General features: G+C 37.1%; 1 protein-coding gene across 1 annotated transcript in view; it reads right to left on the reverse strand.

The window, feature by feature from the left end:
* Positions 1–19,157, reverse strand: part of mapk8ip1b (mitogen-activated protein kinase 8 interacting protein 1b) — a 29,609-nt gene extending 10,452 nt beyond the window's left edge. The window contains exons 1-5 of the mRNA XM_079837130.1: positions 18,696–19,157; positions 17,066–17,177; positions 10,827–11,066; positions 5,741–5,822; positions 3,251–4,129 (exon numbers count right to left, since the gene is read on the reverse strand). Of these exons, the coding sequence (XP_079693256.1) occupies positions 3,251–4,129; positions 5,741–5,822; positions 10,827–11,066; positions 17,066–17,177; positions 18,696–18,751 (1,369 nt within the window). The 5' untranslated portion in view covers positions 18,752–19,157. The remainder of the gene's footprint in view (positions 1–3,250; positions 4,130–5,740; positions 5,823–10,826; positions 11,067–17,065; positions 17,178–18,695) is intronic.
* Between the last annotated feature and the right edge of the window lie 228 nt (positions 19,158–19,385).

Here is a 19,385-nt window from a genome sequence, read left to right on the forward strand (position 1 = left end):
CTCACAATTTTGAAAATTAGCTTCTGCTTAAAGCCGGGTGTACACTGTGTGATTTTGGCCCCGATTTGGCAGTCTGAGACAAATTTTGCAAATCCTAAAAGATTCCTCTGAACTTAGGCTAAAATCTGAAGTCTTTTATCGTTACTTTGACATGCTCACCGACAGCCGATTAATGACCGCTGCGATCAAATTTGACCTCAGATGAAATTCTGGCAGTGTCAGAAGTTTTTTTGCGTAAATCCGTTTTTTACACTCCTTGACTATCGTACAGTCTGAGATCTTACAGTGTGACATGACTTACAGCGGGGATCATGTTCGTACAGCCTGACAAGGAACTAATGTATTATATATATAAATCGCACAGTGTGCACCCGGCTTAAGTTAAATCCGAGGTTTTACAACTTTGAGTAGCATGTTGCATACTGGCATTAGGTAGTAGCCTTATAGTTTGATTAAATACAAACAGTTCTAAAGCAGGATAAAACCTTGTATGTGGTTCATTCACGTTGTAGGCACTTGCTGTTACTTTTTTAATACTCAAGTACAATTTTAATGTGGTACTTTGTTACTTTTACTCAAGTATGATTCTGGCCAGATACTTTTACTTTTAATTGAGTACAATTTTCACTCAGTACTTTTTACACCTCTGAATGAGGTTCATTCTCGTGTTACGCAGCACGTTTGAGCTTCAGCAGGAACCAATGAAGTTCATTCTCATGTTACGCAGCACGTTTGAGCTTCAGCAGGAACCAATGAAGTTCATTCTCATGTTACGCAGCACGTTTGAGCTTCAGCAGGAACCAATGAAGTTCATTCTCGTGTTACGCAGCACGTTTGAGCTTCAGCAGGAACCAATGAAGTTCATTCTCGTGTTACGCAGCACGTTTGAGCTTCAGCAGGAACCAATGAAGTTCATTCTCGTGTTACGCAGCACGTTTGAGCTTCAGCAAGAACCAATGAGGTTCATTCTCGTGTTACGCAGCACGCTTGAGCTTCAGCAAGAACCAATGAGGTTCATTCTCATGTTACGCAGCACGTTTGAGCTTCAGCAAGAACCAATGAGGTTCATTCTCATGTTACGCAGCACGTTTGAGCTTCAGCAAGAACCAATGAAGTTCATTCTCATGTTACGCAGCACGTTTGAGCTTCAGCAGGAACCAATGAAGTTCATTCTCGTGTTACGCAGCACGTTTGAGCTTCAGCAAGAACCAATGAAGTTCATTCTCATGTTACGCAGCATGTTTGAGCTTCAGCAGGAACCAATGAAGTTAATTCTCGTGTTACACAGCATGTTTGAGCTTCAGCAGGAACCAATGAAGTTCATTCTCGTGTTGCACAGCACGTTTGAGCTTCAGCAGGAACCAATGAGGTTCATTCTCATGTTACGCAGCACGTTTGAGCTTCAGCAAGAACCAATGAAGTTCATTCTCATGTTACGCAGCACGTTTGAGCTTCAGCAAGAACCAATGAGGTTTGTTCTCGTGCGTCAAGCAGGCTTGGTTGAGCTTCTGTTTATGTCCGCTGATCAATGTTTATATGTGAATAAAAGCATAAATTCAATCTGTTCATCATATAAAGTGATCGAGTCTCTTCAGAAAATTAGGACTAAACCGCTCGATTCATATGTATACGTTTTAAGATCTCTTTATGAACTTTTTGAAGCGCCTAAGTTGAAGTTTTGTAGCTGTCTATGGGGGGACAGAAAGCTCTCAGATTTCATCAAACAGATCTGTGTTACGAAGATAAACGAAAGTCTTATGGGTTTGGAACGACATGTGGGTGAGTAATTAATGACAGAATTTTCATTTTTGGGTGAACTAACCCTTTAATTAATGTGTAGACTAACTCACTAGTGTAATTTGCATAAAACTGATGATCCACGCTGATAGATGGGTTTTCAGATAGATCGTAATTATGAATTAAGTTCAGATGCAAAAGCCTCTAAAAGCCACTTCGGTCAAAAATTAGATGACGATACTGAGTAAATGCTCTCTGCAAATAGTATACGTTCATAAAATACTTTCACTTCAAACCCACTAAATCCCAGCCTCAGCCCATTCAGAAGTACCGGTACTTAGGTAGAAACCTATACATAGAAGCCTGACAAAAATGCTTATTTTAAAGAAAAACGTCATACAGACTTTAGAGGCTTTGGCTTCTGAAGTCTTCAAACTTGGTCTATACTTTTAAGTTCTAAGTGCTAAGTTCCCGAGTTCCTAAAACAAGCTCTCCAGCAAGATCACTTAACCAGGAATAGTTTACTTTGTAACCAATCCATCTATCTCCACCAGGAAACCCTGACATTTCGCCTGTATTTCATATTACCTTCCTTACATTAACGCCTCACTTGACCTCGATAAGAATCACAATGAGCTCAAAGATGGCATCAGAAACTCTAAAAACTCTTCATTTGAAAATCTGCCATTGTTGGACAGCGTGACTTGAGCGAAAAGAGTGATTTGCTCTATTTTGATCTCACAATTTATAATATTTTTTTTCTTTTTGTACTGTACATTATTTTCTCATCCAAAGCTTTTCGAGAAGGCATGATTCTATCTGCAAAATGCTCCTGACATCCAGTAATACAAGGGCTGCATAAATAAACTGTGAACTGATGAAACCATGGTGTGGCATGTCACATCGTGACTGACAAAAACAACTGCGACCAGAATAGCCTACTGTTCATTTGTTACAAACATGCACGCTCATCATCATTCGATCAGCAAAACATGCAGAAAACCTTTGAAATGTAGAAAAGAAAATAGCTTTTGTATCTAGAGATTTGATTGAAACAGAAATATATACACTACTGGTCAAAAGTTTGGAATAATTCAGATTTTTTTTATGTTTTTGAAAAAGTCTCAAACTCAGAGGCTGCATTTATTTGATCAAAAATACAGTAAAAACAGTAATATTGTGGAATATTATTACCATTTAAAAATAACTGTTTTCTATTTGAATATATTTTAAAATGTAATTCATTCCTGTGATGCAAAGTTGAATTTTCTGCAATTACTCTACTCCTATTAGTACTCCTATTATTAGTGCTCCGGTATTAATAATGGTTCTTATTATTATCAACATTGAAAATCGTTTTTTTGCGTAATATGATTTGTGGAAGCTCTGATGAAAAGAATAGCATTTATTTGACAGAAATCTTTTGTAACATTTTAATGTGATCATCTTAATTATTCTACAATTTTGACCAATAGTGTTCATGATAAAAACAATATAAAACCATACCACTTACTGGAGGAGCGTGAGCAGCCATTCATGAAAACATTAACAAATTTCCGAGAAAATGGTATGTCGGCCTCAGGGGTAGAGTCCTCTGACAGACACGTTGGAGCTTTGATCCCAATTTGTTTTGTTCCTTTGTCTTCATTCTCATTCTCATTCTCATCTTCCTCATACTCTTTCTCAAGAGCTGACTCATATGGAGAGGAAACCCAGTTATCATAAATGGTGGCCGAATCACTATCATCGCTGTAGCCACGATAACACTCTTTTAAACTGACAAGTTCCAGCTGATCATGCTCATCCACGACCAATGTGTATTTGACCGAATCATAGGAAAGTCCACTTGCGTCCGAGTTGCTCATGGAAGTTTTTAGCATTCCTGACAAGCTCTCGTGATGGGCATGAGCCTCGCCAGCACCGCAGTCTCTGTAACACAGATCTTCTGCTCCAGTTACTTCTTCAGCGCTACAATCAGCGGCCAAAGCATCCACACAAGACAAATAGGAAGGGGGTTGCAGATCCTGTTCATGGTATGGAGGGGGGGCTTCATTGTCAGAGCTGACTACGATTACCTGGGAAAGCGCTGGCGCTTTCTCATTCTGCAGAGCCTCAGTGCACCGCTGTATTGGCGTCAGATAGATCTCCTCTGTAGGCTCAAGCCGAACGTCCGTATGATAACGGATCCGCTCGCAATGCCCCAGTTCTCTGTGTACATCTCTGGCTTTACATGGGACAGATAGTACAGCAGAAGGAGCAGGAGCTTGAGTAAGTTTGGGTTTGTCAGTAGAGGTGCCACAGTCTTTCATTTGAGCCCGACTCCGACCGCTGCCCGGTTGGTGCTTCTCCTCATCGCTTAGACATGTGTGCTCGCGAGATGGCGTCAGTTCACCTGGTTGCAGAAGCACAGAAAAGTGAATTGATAGATTACCAATCAAGTCAATGCAATGGAAGCTTGTTTACACTTCAGAATAAAAAAATAAAAAGGTAGTTGTGACTTTTTATATCACAATTCAGACTTGTTTCTTGGAATTCGGAATTGCCAGCTATAAATTCATATAAACTTGCAATTCTGAGAAGTCTGAATGGTAAGATAAAACAAAAACAACAACTCAGAATTCCAATTACAAACCATATTTTCTATCCCCTACACCTTACCCCTAAACCTACCCATCATAGAAAACGTTCTGCATTTTAATTTTTTTTATAAAAAGTTGTTTAGTATGTTTATTTTATGCTTTGAATTACAAGGACATCGGCATGCCCTCATAATGTAGGGGGCATGGCCTGAAACCTGAATACACACCACAATGTAAGGACACACACACACAAACACACATATGGCAGTGCACTTTAATTAGTAAAAATATTTTTTGAGGTCAGTGATAAAAGTATGTAACATTCTGATGGATGGCATGTTTTGTTCTTGAAACCGACAGATGAACCAACAAGTTAGGTATGCCTGTGTGACCCATTGTTAGGCTAGACTGCACATGCAAACATGTTTTTATAGATGACTAGACTAAATCAAATTCACATGACCATAGTTGGCAGAAAACATTGCTGCCCTTTTGTCATTGAGACAACAGAGCGAGGGACGTTTTGGCATACAGTGAGTTAGCTCATAATCTGTCAAATTACTTACAAAATTGACTTGTTACTGAAATGATATACTTTAAAATAAAATACTTAAGTGTGAACTGAATCTAATGTGACACTTATTTGCATACCAACTAAATTAAAATGTATTATAGTTTAAATTTATACTACATGCAGCTAGCTGAACCTTAGAGGTTTTTTGACCCACTTAAGTAGGACTAAAGTACATTTTTATATGTAATTTCATAATTGACATTCCTATTTAAACTTGTATTTCATGTATTTAAATATATGTGTACATATTTGTAATAATGTAGGGTAACACTTTATTCTAATGTGTCCGTTTTACACGTTACATATATTTACTATAGTAATAACTATAAATTAGGCATAATTACATGCAACTAGCCCTAAACCTACCCTACCCCTATAGTAAGTACATTTATATTACTCAGTACTTAATAATTACACTGTAACCGTGACAGATTAAAATAAAGTGTAACCCAATTTAGTATATTTAAAATATATTAACTTGTGATGTAAAATAGTGTCAAATCAAATGATACACTACAAATTATAATCAAGTACTTACATGTGCTTTAGTGTGTTAGTCAACACATCAAAATAAGTGCACTTTAAATCACAATACAGGATGATTAAAACGTGATTTTAAAATGTAGGTTAAATTAAAAATGTGACATTATTACAAAGTGCACTTGTACTAAAGTGCGTTAAACAGTAATAAAAGTGCACTTTAAGTACAATTAAGTGCGCTCCGTAAAAAAATAATAATAAAAACTTGTTTTAAGTGGAGAGCACTGTTGTCGCTATCATGATGCCATGCCAACTTCCCAACTAAGAATCAATAAGTGCTTAAACCGTAAACAAAGATCTCTATACTCACCTTTTTTCAGGGGTGGCAAGGCCTGAGAGATTTTCTGCTGCCAGCTGTACTTCTTCGCAAATGAGTTGTTGTTCAAAGTGTCCTGTTGATGAGATGCAACAAACAAACTTAATTATCCTTTCATAGTGGTCTTGCAAAATATTATATGTAAACTGCAATTTTGAAAGCATGGAATAACCAACTAATCAGTAAACCACAGTATAATCCATATACCCTAATAACCAACTGTTTCAGTATACCAGAATGCAATGTACTCAACTTGGCCTTTTATTTCCTGTATGAAGGATTAACTGAAAATAACTGAAATAATTATTAATCTTTTCTTTTGTCATTTGATCATTTCACTCAGTGGCCATCTTTGAAACGCCTCTCAGGCATGCAAGTGGAGCTCCTATCTCTTTGAATGGGGAAACGTCAAATTCTCCAAAACTGTTCGCCAAACTTACTATTAACTTTCATATTTGAAATCACTGATGAAATCTGTCAACAAGGGTCTTATAAATTTTGTTTCTAAATGCTCTAATCATGATAAAAAACTGCATTTTTCAGCCTTGATGAAGCTAAAGTAAATGCATCTTTTAAGCATACGTCTCAGATCGCTTGACTGTTTATATAGAAACCAGAGCTCCTAACAGCAGCTGCAGTGACATGATGACTTTACTAATCAACGATTGGCTCTTTCATTTAGAAGGTTATTCGCCATATTGGGCGTTGCACTTTCTCCCATTCATAAGTAATCAGAGTGCGCAGTCGTCTTCCTATAAATAAAGTCTTTGGTATCATGGCCAGTTTTAGTACTATAAGCAGACAAATAAGCCCAACTTTGACCTGCTGGTGGTGCTTTAAATTTGAGACCACTGAACTCTATTTTCACAGGGTTGAAGTTATTGGTGCTACCATGAACACTTGAAGCTAAATAAAACATTCTCTGCCACACAAACCTGAGCACTCAATGAAGTTGAATAATACAAGAGCGTTCTGTAAATGTGTTGCATTTAAAATCAAGTCTTTTCGGTGGACTCCAAAAGACCTCCCTCTCTTTCTCAGATTCTTTCTCACTCTCAATACCTCTTACAATTCTTACAATAATGCCCACTCTCTTCCATACAGACCAATATTAACATTCCCCACACGTCATGAGCTTTAAATAACTCCCCCACCATAAGTAAAAGAAGAGGTGTAAAGTAACTGATTACATATTCGTTACAATATAGGTTTCAAAAGTTTTTTTTAGCAGTGATGCCATAGAAGAGCCATTTTTGATTCCTCACAGAACCATTTTTTTCTTACTGTAAAGAAAATCTAAGAATCTAAATAACTTTTTTCCACTATAAAGAACATTTTGTGCGTTGAAAAGGTTCTATGGATGTTAAAGGTTCTTCATGGAACCTTCAATGCCAATTAGGAACCTTTATTTTTAAAAGTGTAATTAATAGCTTTTCTCAGGACTTGTACTTTGTTTAGTATTTTGCTGTACATTTACTCTGTACATGTACTGTATTTACTTCTTATCTTCCTAAAAAAAATAACCAACTGGTTCTAACAAAACTAAAAAAAACTGTCATAGCCAAATGCGGTTTCTCTTTCAGCATTTCTGCTTGTGTTCTGGGGAGAGCGCTCACTCACGGTGTTTATTCAAACAGATAATAACAAAGGAACGTCATCAACTCCTCTAAATAACAATGAAGTGGTCATGCTTTGTTCAACTGGGGCCAAGCACTAACAAGCCCAAACACATGACTGTATTCTAAAAAAAAAAGAGAGATTTATGGAAAAACAAGCCCAAAGTCAATTAATTTAATTACATTTTCTTAGTTTTTTATTTATTTATCAAAGCCATAAAAGGGAACATGAGTTACAGTTTTTATATTGTATTATGCAATGTTATAAATATATTATTTGGGAAGTAATATTACTTTTACTTGAGTGTGATTTTTTTATATACTTTTCCACTCCATGACAGAGCGGGTTTGTTAAATTCAATCAATTTACTCAAGTTTGACCGAATTACTCAAATTTGGGCCATTGTACTGACCTGTTAGCCTGACAAACCAGACCCACATCAAGATGTTGGGTCTGGGAACACACCATTGGCAGAGTTCAATCCGAGGGGATAAAAGGTTGTCTTATAAATTCCCTCTGCAAGCAATAGGATAGCGCTACAACCAACCAGAACAACGAAGAAGGTAAAGCAGAGCTAGTTGATAGATTAAATGTTCGCCGTATCTGGTCGGCAAAACTCCAAATACATCTTCCTTTTTTAAGAATGACTTCAGTACCCTTCTTTGTTTTTTTCTCAAAGAAAAGCTTAACTCCAAGTCTTCCAGAGTCGCGGCCAAAGCCGATTCGAAAGACCACTGTTCGCCAGCTTCTTTGTTTACAAGTAGCACTCGGAACAGCCACAACTCTGCCGTATGTTAAGCCCGCCCACCGACTCTATACACGATGTGATTGGCCTGACCAGAGTTTGGTTTTTCCAGCTCGCAAGCCAACGGAGAGTTGCTAGATGACCCTGGCTGCAAATTACATTTGCAGCAGCTAGGGTGCGTCTAGATTTCTAGGCTACTGACCTGTTGCAAGATTGATAGGCGAGCGTTATTGCATTGAGAAGGTAATGAGTAGGGCTGGGTAAAAAATACAGATTTCTCGATTTTAATAATTTCTTATTTTTATGATTCTTAAATCCCAAGAATCTATTACTATCCTGTTTTCAGCTGATGAATGTACGGAACATTGTAGCGCGCCTCCCATCCAATAAACCGCAATACGCTCTGTCCTGTACGTGCTGTCAGATTTCAAATTCTGTCCATTTTATTACGAAATTAAAAAAATAAACCATTTGGTGCTCTTTAATGTGGTGTGACAGATCGCTGTACGCTGATCATCTGAAGATATGGCAAAAGATACAGTACAACTTACCAAAATCTGTCTCATGTCTTATGTAATTGCTCAATCGCAATTTCAACAGCAGAAAGACGTCAATAAAACCGCTTGTAAACAATGTCACATAAAATTACATTTATCTCAGAAAAACTATATTCAGAGACCATAAACTAGTTAGTCAGCTAGAAAAAGTAGCATTTTGCTAAATATGTCCACCATATTAGTGTGTCGATTCACACCATGTGCAAATAGCGTGCCTTGTTGGCAAGTGCTATACGCACTAGCTCCGTCTAACAATGCCTGGTTGAGCCAAACAAGATAAAAAATGCTCATATTCCAACATCTTCATTGGCGCAATCAGTAAAGCATTAGGCTTAAGGATCTTGGTTTTGATGCGATCGACCCGGGTTCTAATCCGCCTTTTGCAGCGCTCACCCTTATCCCTTTTCTCGTCACAAATCACACTGGAAAGGCATTTACTTTCAATAAAAATTAAGAACATATTATAAATGTGGAAATAAAGTGCCTAACGAAATGTTTAATAATAATAAAAGCATTTATTGGGTAGGGGTAGGTGTAGGGAGGGCTTTTATTGTCCCATTAAGGCAGCATCCATTTAATAATTTTAATAAATATAATAATTTACACTCTGTTATTATTGCATACTATAGGTGCAAATAGTATGTATCTGTCAAACTAAAGTATAAATTGCATCTAATTACTATTTACACATATTGCAAAGAACTGCTACTTTTATATGGTGTCAATAGAATATATCACTATTTCACTTAGTAAATAGCTTATACAGATATTTTCACTTAGTGTAAATATCATCTATCGCTAAGAAAATTTTATTTTCACTTAATGTAAATAGAATGCAGTTGCTATTTACACTTGGTGTAAATAGCATCTATTGCTATTTGCACTTAGTGCAAATAGCCACTGCCTAATTTTGAACCTTTCATATTTAATGCACGTTTGAATAAATCTGTCACGTTTTTGTCACCATTTAAATGTTTATATTTCAAAAAACTAATTGGAGTAGAAATATAGTTACGTAATTGTAAAGTTAGTACTTATTTTTTATTATTATAAAAACTTCCTTGAGTGTAATTTAAAGGGTTAGTTCACCCAAAAATGAAAATTCTGTCATTAATTACTTACCCTCATGTCGTTCGACACCCGTAAGACCTCCGTTCATCTTCGGAACAGAAGTGAAGATATTTTAGTTGAAATCTGATGGCTCTGAAAGGCCTCCATTGGCACAATGGCACGGTTCACTCTCAAGACCCTTAAAAGGTACTAAAGACATCGTTACAAAGTCCATCTCACTACAGTGGTTCTAAAATAACTTTATGAATCGGCGAGAATAGTTTTTGTGCGCAAAAAAACCCTAAATAACGACTTATATAGTGATGACGATTTCAAAACAAGGCATCATGAAGCTTCGAATCGTTATGAATCAGTGAGTCGAATCATGATTCGGATCACGTGTCAAACCGCCAAACTGCTGAAATTTGGCAATCCAAACTGCTGATTCGACTCACTGATTCATAACGCTTCGAAGCTTCATGATGCCTTGTTTTGAAATCGTCAATCGTTGAACCGTGCATTGCGCCAATGGAGGCCTTTCAGAGCCATCAGATTTCAACTAAAATATCTTCATTTCTGTTCCGAAGATGAACGGAGGTCTTACGGGTGTCGAATGACATCAGGGTAAGTAATTAATGACAGAATTTTCATTTTTGGGTGAACTAACCCTTTAAGTGTTTTTATACAAATAAGTAAATTTTAACCATCAATTTTATTGTAATGTTGTACCAACTGACTTCCATGTATAGTTTACTGCATTAGTTGAGATATTATTTTTTCCTTGAGAAAAGTTGCCATGTACTGTACCTGATTTATGTCCAAAATAATCCCAGCCCAAGTAATGAGCCAATCATATCACAATGCACTCAGGCATTACCTCCTCTCACTTGACTTTTTGGAAGTGGATTTTCACCTATCCTACTCTATTAGCTCAATTTGCTGTAGTAGAACACAATGAGCTCAAAAGAGACATTGCCTCCCTCTGAAACTTTACTGATTGCTTTTGGATGCTATCACTGTCAATCTTTTAGGAGGCACTGCATCCCTTGCAGTAAGAGAAAACACACCTGCAGTATATCTACTGTCATATCTTTACCCATCTGTTTATTACCTGAGTCCTGGGCACCTGTGGGAATAAGTTGAGAGTGGTCGGTCTTTTTGGACGGTAGGCATCCATGGTGAAAGGAACAGCAGAATCCATAGATGCTTTGCTGTCGTATTGACAAGCCACTCTTTGGCCCCTATCGACAGCATCAGTAAGATGTAAAGGATGTGTCTCTGCCTGGATCTGACCCACTGCGCCTGCCTCCACCTTGTCCAAGCCACTATTGGGTGCTTGAATCACATGATCCTGCAGGGATTGAAAAGAGTGGCTGTCAATCAGAGAAGAGAGTGAATGAAAAAGCAAGAGAGGAGATGAGGGCCACTGACCCAACCATTAGAGCAAGCAATGACATCAGACTTTGGCATTTTCGGTGCCGGCTAAGCCACGAGAACAAGAGACAGGGGGAGGGGTTTCGGACAAAGACTATTCATGTTGGTGTTTACTCACTGCATTACAATGAGACACATGCTTTCAGCTCCAGTTATATGCAAAAGAGCATAAACCACAAACAACTTTACGTGTGACACAAACAAGGCTTTATTAAGTAAAACTAAATGGTAACACTTTACAATAAGTTTCCAGTTAATATTTTCTTGTCTTTTATTTTGAAATTTGTCATAGTCATACTTTCTGTTTTTGTCATGTGATTCCCTGGTTCCCTCATGTGATCTTGTCATGTGGTTCCTTGTTGCATGTGTCATCTTCTGATTGGTTCCTTAGTACGTGTTATTTTCATTGGTTCATTGTCTTGTAACCTTGTTTTCAGTTCTGTCTTTTCATTGGTTCTTGTTTGATTAGTTAAACTTTGTCATTGGTTGTTGTTGTCAAGTGTTTCCATATGTATTTAAGCACATGTTTGCCATGTTGCCTTCTTGTGTATTGAATGGAAGCCCATTTCCGCCACTAAATAAAAAAATAAAAAGAGTAATTGTGACTTTTTATCTCAGAATTCTGACTTTTTTTCTCACAATTGCGAGTTATAAAGTCAGAGTTATGAGATATAAACGCTAGCGATGGGCAGACCGAGGCTTCGTGAAGCACTGAAACAGAAAACTATACAGGTGCTGGTCATATAATTAGAATATCATCAAAAAGTTGATTTATTTCACTAATTCCATTCAAAAAGTGAAACTTGTATATTATATTCATTCATTACACACAGACTGATATATTTCAAATGTTTATTTCTTTTAATTTTGATGATTATAACTGACAACTAAGAAAAATCCCAAATTCAGTATCTCAGAAAATTAGAATATTATGAAAAGGTTAAATATTGAAGACACCTGGTGCCACACTCTAATCAGCTAATTAACTCCAAACACCTGCAAAGGCCTTTAAAGGGTCTCTCAGTCTAGTTCTGTAGGCTACACAATCATGAGGAAGACTGCTGACTTGACAGTTGTCCAAAAGACGACCATTGATACCTTGCACAAGGAGGGCAAGACACAAAAGGTCATTGCAAAAGAGGCTGGCTGTTCACAGAGCTCTGTGTCCAAGCACATTAATAGAGAGACGAAGGGAAGGAAAATATGTGGAAGAAAAAAGTGTACAAGCAATAGGGATAACTGCACCCTGAAGAGGATTGTGAAACAAAACCCATTCAAAAATGTGGGGGAGATTCACACAGAGTGGACTGCAGCTGGAGTCAGTGCTTCAAGAACCAAGACGCACAGACGTATGCAAGACATGTGTTTCAGCTGTCGCATTCCTTGTGTCAAGCCATTTTGAACAACAGACAGCATCATAAGCATCTTGCCTGGGCTAAAGACGAAAAGGACTGGAATGCTGCTGAGTGGTCCAAAGTTATGTTCTCTGATGAAAGTCAATTTTGCATTTCCTTTGGAAATCAGGGTCCCAGAGTCTGGAGGAAGAGAGGAGAGGCACACAATCCACGTTGCTTGAGGTCCAGTGTAAAGTTTCCACAGTCAGTGATGGTTTGGGGTGCCATGTCATCTGCTGGTGTTGGTCCACTGTGTTTTCTGAGGTCCAAGGTCAACGCAGCCGTATACCACAACGTTTTAGAGCACTTCATGCTTCCTGCTGCTGACCAACTTTATGGAGATGCAGATTTCATTTTCCAACAGGACTTGGCACCTGCACACTGTGCCAAAGCAACCAGTACCTGGTTTAAGGACCATGGTATCCCTGTTCTTAATTGGCCAGCAAACTCGCCTGATCTTAACCCCATAGAAAATCTAAGGGGTATTGTGAAGAGGAAAATGCGATATGCCAGACCCAACAATGCAGAAGAGCTGAAGGCCACTATCAGAGCAATTTGGGCTCTCATAACATCTTCTTAGCCCCAACTAAGTATTGAGTGCTGTACATGCTCATACTTTTCATGTTCATACTTTTCAGTTGGCCAAGATTTCTAAAAATCCTTTTTTTGTATTGGTCTTAAGTAATATTCTAATTTTCTGAGATACTGAATTTGGGATTTTCCTTAGTTGTCAGTTATAATCATCAAAATTAAAAGAAATAAACATTTGAAATATATCAGTCTGTGTGTAATGAATGAAAATAATATACAAGTTTCCCTTTTTGAATGGAATTAGTGAAATAAATCAACTTTCTGATGATATTCTAATTATAAGACCTGCACCTGAAGTATTATATTAATTAACCAAAGCGCACTATAAATCTCACTTATATCACAAAATCACTGCTATCACAAAATCTCTCTCCTCTCACAAAAACCCACGAGGTGAAGATGGATTAACTCACTTTTAAACTGGGGAATTAGGTTCATAAAGATGTGACTGTGTGGTTTGTTCCCACCCCTTTCGATCAAATGCAGTTTCAACAAGCGCCACCTGATGAAACACTTTGAAGCTTCATTAAGCCGTAGTCACGTGACATGGGTGTTTCGAATCACAGTTCGGAGCAGTGTTTTGAAACATCTGTGCTTTGGGATCTCGACAAAGTGCCGAAACGTCAGCCATTTCTAATAAATGTGCAATTGCGTGATATAAAGTCAGAATTCTGACTTTATAACTCGCAATTGTGAGAAAAAAAGTCAGAATTCGGAGATAAAAAGTCGCAATTACTCTTTTTATTTTTTTATTTAGTGGCGGAAATGGGCTTCCATAGTATTGTTCCCTGCAACTGCTGTTGGTAATTTTCATGTTTCTTAGTCTTAGTCAGGTCAAGGTTTATGTTTGGTTAAATAAAACTGCACTAGGGTCAATTAAACTCACCTTCAGTGAATAAATCGTTACAGAATTCTAGAACTCATCAATGAACCCAGCAGTTGCCATTCTGTGTTTACGCCAGGGGAATCGTCACTAGGAGGATTATGTTTTGGAGTTTTGTGAACTTTACCGCCAGGTGGAATTCAATGATGTGGCACTTAAGGACATTTTTCATATGGGTTTAGATGAGCATCTTGCTTACGTTGGCCATTTCGAATTTTGTGGGAAAAAAATATTATTTTATGAACACATTGGTGTATGGTTACAAAACTCAAAAGTTATTTGTCTTTGGCACCATGTCCTGACAGTATTCCAAATGTTTCGGGGCAAAAGTTATGATGAAATTTCCAAAAATGCTAATAACTTTTGATTAAATTTGCCTATATTGTAATGAAACTTAATAGATTCCTTGGGACATGCCAAGAACATGGATACCAATAGATATCATAGTAAGCCAAACTTCCTGTCCGCCTTTTTGCATTTCTTTATAAACCTACTTTTTCAAACTCCTCCAACACCGTTTGTCCGATTTTCACCAAATTTGAGTCGGATCATCTTCGGACTGTGTCGACAAAAGGTTATGGATTTTGTGTCGTTTTTTGACGGTTTTGTATACCACAGCAACAAAGTCGAGGCATGATGCCAAAATGAATCTGTATCTCTGCAATGCTTTGGCAGATTTTGGTTCGAAAAGTGATAAACCATTAAATAATTTTACCAGTGACTATATTTATGATTTTTCAGCCATTTTGCCTAAAATCATCTTAAAATGCCTTTAAAAATGCTCATTGTTGCAGTTGGTCTGATGCTCCCAGCCATGTTGGCATGACTTGTTGTGTTCTTTTTGCTTGGCCCCGATAATTGCTGTTTGCAACTATATTTACAGCTGTATTCAATTTCTGTAAATACATTAATTACACTGCTGATAATTCCCTTAAACCTAACCATACCAATAAACCTGTCTCTAACTTTACCTGTTTCCCACATCAATAGCAGCACAAGTGTTTTGCAAAATGCAATACAACATAAACACAATAAGTACACTGTACCTAACATTTTTAAGTAAGTACAGTAGTCAAAGACACCTAATATTAAGTGTGATCTTCTGTATGTGATGTGTGACAACTTCTTGCTTTCCTGTATTCTGCTTCAGCTCTCTTTCCATTGCTAAACTGTATGAATGTATGTGTGCATGTTTGATTAGTCTATTTAGTCTGTATTTTTATTAACTAACGTTAACAAAGATTAATGACTAATGCTGAACAGAGGTGTTGTCCATGGTTAGTTAATGTTAACTAATGCATTAACTAATGTTAACTAATACAACCTTAATGTAAAGTGTTACCATTTAGTCTAGTTAATAAAGCCTTGTTTGTGTCACACATAGAGTTGTTTGTGGTTTATGCTCATGTACTGTAGTCCCTAATCATGCCGATTTTGGCTACATGCTCTGTACAAGAAAGTTATTTCCCATACGAAATTAACATTTCTTAGAATTAATAAACAATTAACATAGTAATAAACTGCAGCACGCAAACAGTCTGCTCCGGTCCAGAGACATGATAGCACAGAGAGGATCATATGTGTGAGTCTGCGCAGACCACAAAACGCATCTGACCCATTTGAATTCTGCATAGAATGCTATATTTTAAAGCGATATAGAGGAGATTACGAGGATAAACGGTTAGAGATTAGGAGGAAACTGGGCTGCGTTGAGCTCCGACAAAATGTTGCAAACCGTTTTTTTAAACGGAAACGGTGGTGCGTTGAACACCCTGTTCTGATTACGCAAGAGTTTCAACTATGGCAGCTGAGAAGGCCATTCTTTGTGTTCTTTTTGAAGAATTTTCGGATCATGATGAAATCGGTATAAATACGTGTTTAATACTGCAAAATAAGCTCAATGTTACAGTCACTGCCCTTGCTGTCCAGAATAAAAGAGAACATCCCAATCGAGTGAAGGGATTTGGGGAAACTGTGGTTCCCTATTGTGATCCAACATTTGCCTCGCATTTTAGGATGAAAAGACAAACATGTCTTCTAATATCTTCAATTGTTGCATATACCGAGCTGCAGCGGACACATTTGTAAACTACTTTACTTGGACCCATTGTGCGAACTGTCTCTTTAATACCGCGTGAATTATATACATGTTGCTGCTGATTGGACTGACATTTTTGACACACTCACCAAACAAGAGAAAACGTATCTCAAACACTGTTACACAAAGTTTCCAGGAAACATGTCATTCAACCCAGAAACCGCAACAAAACATTGTGCACCCGTTTCAGCTTGAACGTGCCCCTGGCTTTACCGAGCTCAACGGCTACACTATTAGCTACTTTTAAAAAGAGGAGGAGCTTTCAGTTTCAGTGAAAATTATGTGAACACATTAGGCTTGCTCGACTTAAAGCTGAGCTGTACAGACATAACAGACCACAGACTTAAATTACTCCCACCGCACACAACTCTAGTGTATGATATTGGAGTTATTTTGACATTTAACCGCATTTAAAATGTTTAATAAGCAGTTATAGTTTATATAGTTATAGTTTATTGTAATACATTTTTATATTTAATATAAATATATTCATATTTTATTTTTTATTTTTTAACAGTATAGGACTATAGAATGGTGCATAAAACTAATTCATAAGGGAATTTTTTTAAATAAATCAACTATATAGCAGATCATTAGAGAGGATCATTTGTGGAATGTGGAATAATATTCATTTTATATATTTATATTTAAATACAGGCTTGCCTTCTCTCTGGTGCCTGAATCTGAAACATATACATATTTTACAGTTGTCAGCAAGTACAAGCGAAGCAATTTTCTAACAGACATAAACCTGGTGATCACTGTCACCAGGCTATCTTCATATTTGCCACTAAGTCTAACGATGTAGTCCACATAACAACTTGAAAAACACAAAATAACAAGACATATCAAATTCAGGATATACACAAAGGCTAGCTGCATTGTAATTCCCAATGGTTGTTCGAAATTGATTTGTAATATTTCACACGTTAAGCAAGACCTTTTCTCACCTTGATGTCAGAGTTGTTGCGTCTGGCCCTGAATTCAAATTCATCAGTGATTTCTGTGATTTCAGACAGGTCTGCATCTTCAAATTCCTCCAAGCCTATGTCATGGGTCAGCCTATAGAAAGAAACACCAAAATTATTGGTCAGGGGGACTAATGGGCTGTTTGTTTCTTTGTTTTTAAATGTACTACAGTATTGTGAAAGAGAAGTTGGATTAATTATATTGAATAGCACTTGTAGTGTACTTCAAATCTTTAAAAAATACTTGCAGATAATACAATATTAATTAAATAAAAGGGATAAAGTGGTTAACTTAAAGGGATAGTTCACAAAAAAACGAAAATTCTGTCATCATTTACATTTGTTCTACAGTTGTTCTTAACCTATATGAATTTCTTTCGTCTGCTGAACATAAAAGAAGATATTTTGAAGAATGTTGGTAACCAATTGACTGTAACAAATTCCATAGTATGAAAAAAAAAACAATGGAAGACAATAAAAGTTAAAATTTTAAATCATTATGTTAATATCTTTTAAATGTAATTTTTTTTTTAAAGGTATGCTAAAGTGTACTTTTTCACAAGGGTTATAATATAGGTTTATGTTTAACCTTATTCTTGTTTGGAGGCGCTGTATTAAGCAGATACATGTAGAATAAAGCGCTTTGTTGCTACATGTAAACATCTATTTATTTGACAAACATTGCATCTAATCCACATTATCTGCAATAAACAAATGGGAAGCGAAAGTGTCCGCACCTTTTGATTAGCTGGTTCATGTGTTTAATTGGGGTTAGAGCTAAATTCTGCAGGAAAAAGGTCCCTCAAGCACAGGACCTGATGCGTTTGCACCGCTTGCACCAGACTAAAGATGACCCATCATACCCCAAAACATGTAATCATGTAAAAGTACTGCGTTAACGGTGTGAACACTTATGCCAATGTGTTTAAATTTGCAATGGTATTACAAATCAGTTTTTTCTTTGTCATTATAGGGTTTGTAGATGGTGCAAAAATTATTTAAAGCATTTTAGCATAAGGGTGAAACAAAATATGAAAAAAGGGGAGTGAATATTTTCTCAATGCACTGTGTGGCAGGGAACAGTGAAGGTCACATGACAATTTCACCATGATGGATGTAGTTCGCTTGCACTTTATTTATACCACAAACATTCATACTTTATTAACAACTCTTCATCAAACAGAGTACCTACAGAATTTCAGAAGCAGCTGTCTCTATGTGAGATGAAAGAGTTCATGTTGTGCACACGCACATTTCTCAGTCCCTTTCAAAATAAAAGTATTTTGTCTGTGACACTGCAATGAATAAAAACATATTGTAAAGTAGTCTATTTAAAAAGACAGCAGGTGACGACAATAGTATTATACCCTTACAGATTTATATTACTTTCAATCTATGAATAAACAAATGGCAAATGTCAAAAATTCCACTGCAATACTGGAAATAATATTGTAGGAGATCCCTGACATAACAGAATGTTGCTATGCAACAAAAATAACATTCTGCTATGCGTTTTGCATATGCTGCTCATCAAAACACATGTACTAACACAGCAGTATGTGTTCCTAGCACAACACATTTTTGTTTATTATAGAGAAAAATAGCCTCATACCATGTCTCCCATTGCTCCTCCGTCCATTCTTCTTTGCCATCACCGTTCGAGTCCATTCTGTGAGCAGTGCAGCATGGGATTGTGTTGACATCTGGTCGAAGCTCTCTTCATATTTCTGTGCCTGCCATTCGAGCCGCTGTATTTGAAGTCAGTTTAGACTGAATTCAATGACAGCAGCACATGCAGCTCCACTGTTATGCCCAGTGTGTTATGATGACGTCTTGATGGATGCTGCATTTTTCTCACTGTATCTCTCGGCCTTTGTTCATGTGTTTACCTGCATCCTCGCTGTACGATATACAACGTGAGACAAAAAAAATAAATAAGGCAGAAATGGCAAAATAAAAGCTTTGCCGAGTCAGCGCTGATAGAGATGCTGCATGACAGTGTCCTTCTGCTTATACATAATCATGCAGACGATCCAATAGCAGGAGTGCATTTCACAACATCTCCCTCCTCTCTGCCTCTTGTCTCCAAAGTCACCCATCCCCCACATCTCCACATCCCTCTCTCTCAGTGTTCAAGAGAAATATGGTGTATGTAAATGAGTAGGTAAGTGAAGCCAATTCAATACCTCTTCAGTAACCTGTATTGGGGAGTAGCCTAACTAGTTACATGTAATTAGATTAGGTAATTTAATTACAAAGTAAATGTTACTGTAATCTGTTACAGGCTACTGAGAAAAAAATC

The sequence above is a fragment of the Gobio gobio genome (genome assembly GCF_949357685.1).
Source record: "Gobio gobio genome assembly, chromosome: 2".
Taxonomy (NCBI): domain Eukaryota; kingdom Metazoa; phylum Chordata; class Actinopteri; order Cypriniformes; family Gobionidae; genus Gobio; species Gobio gobio.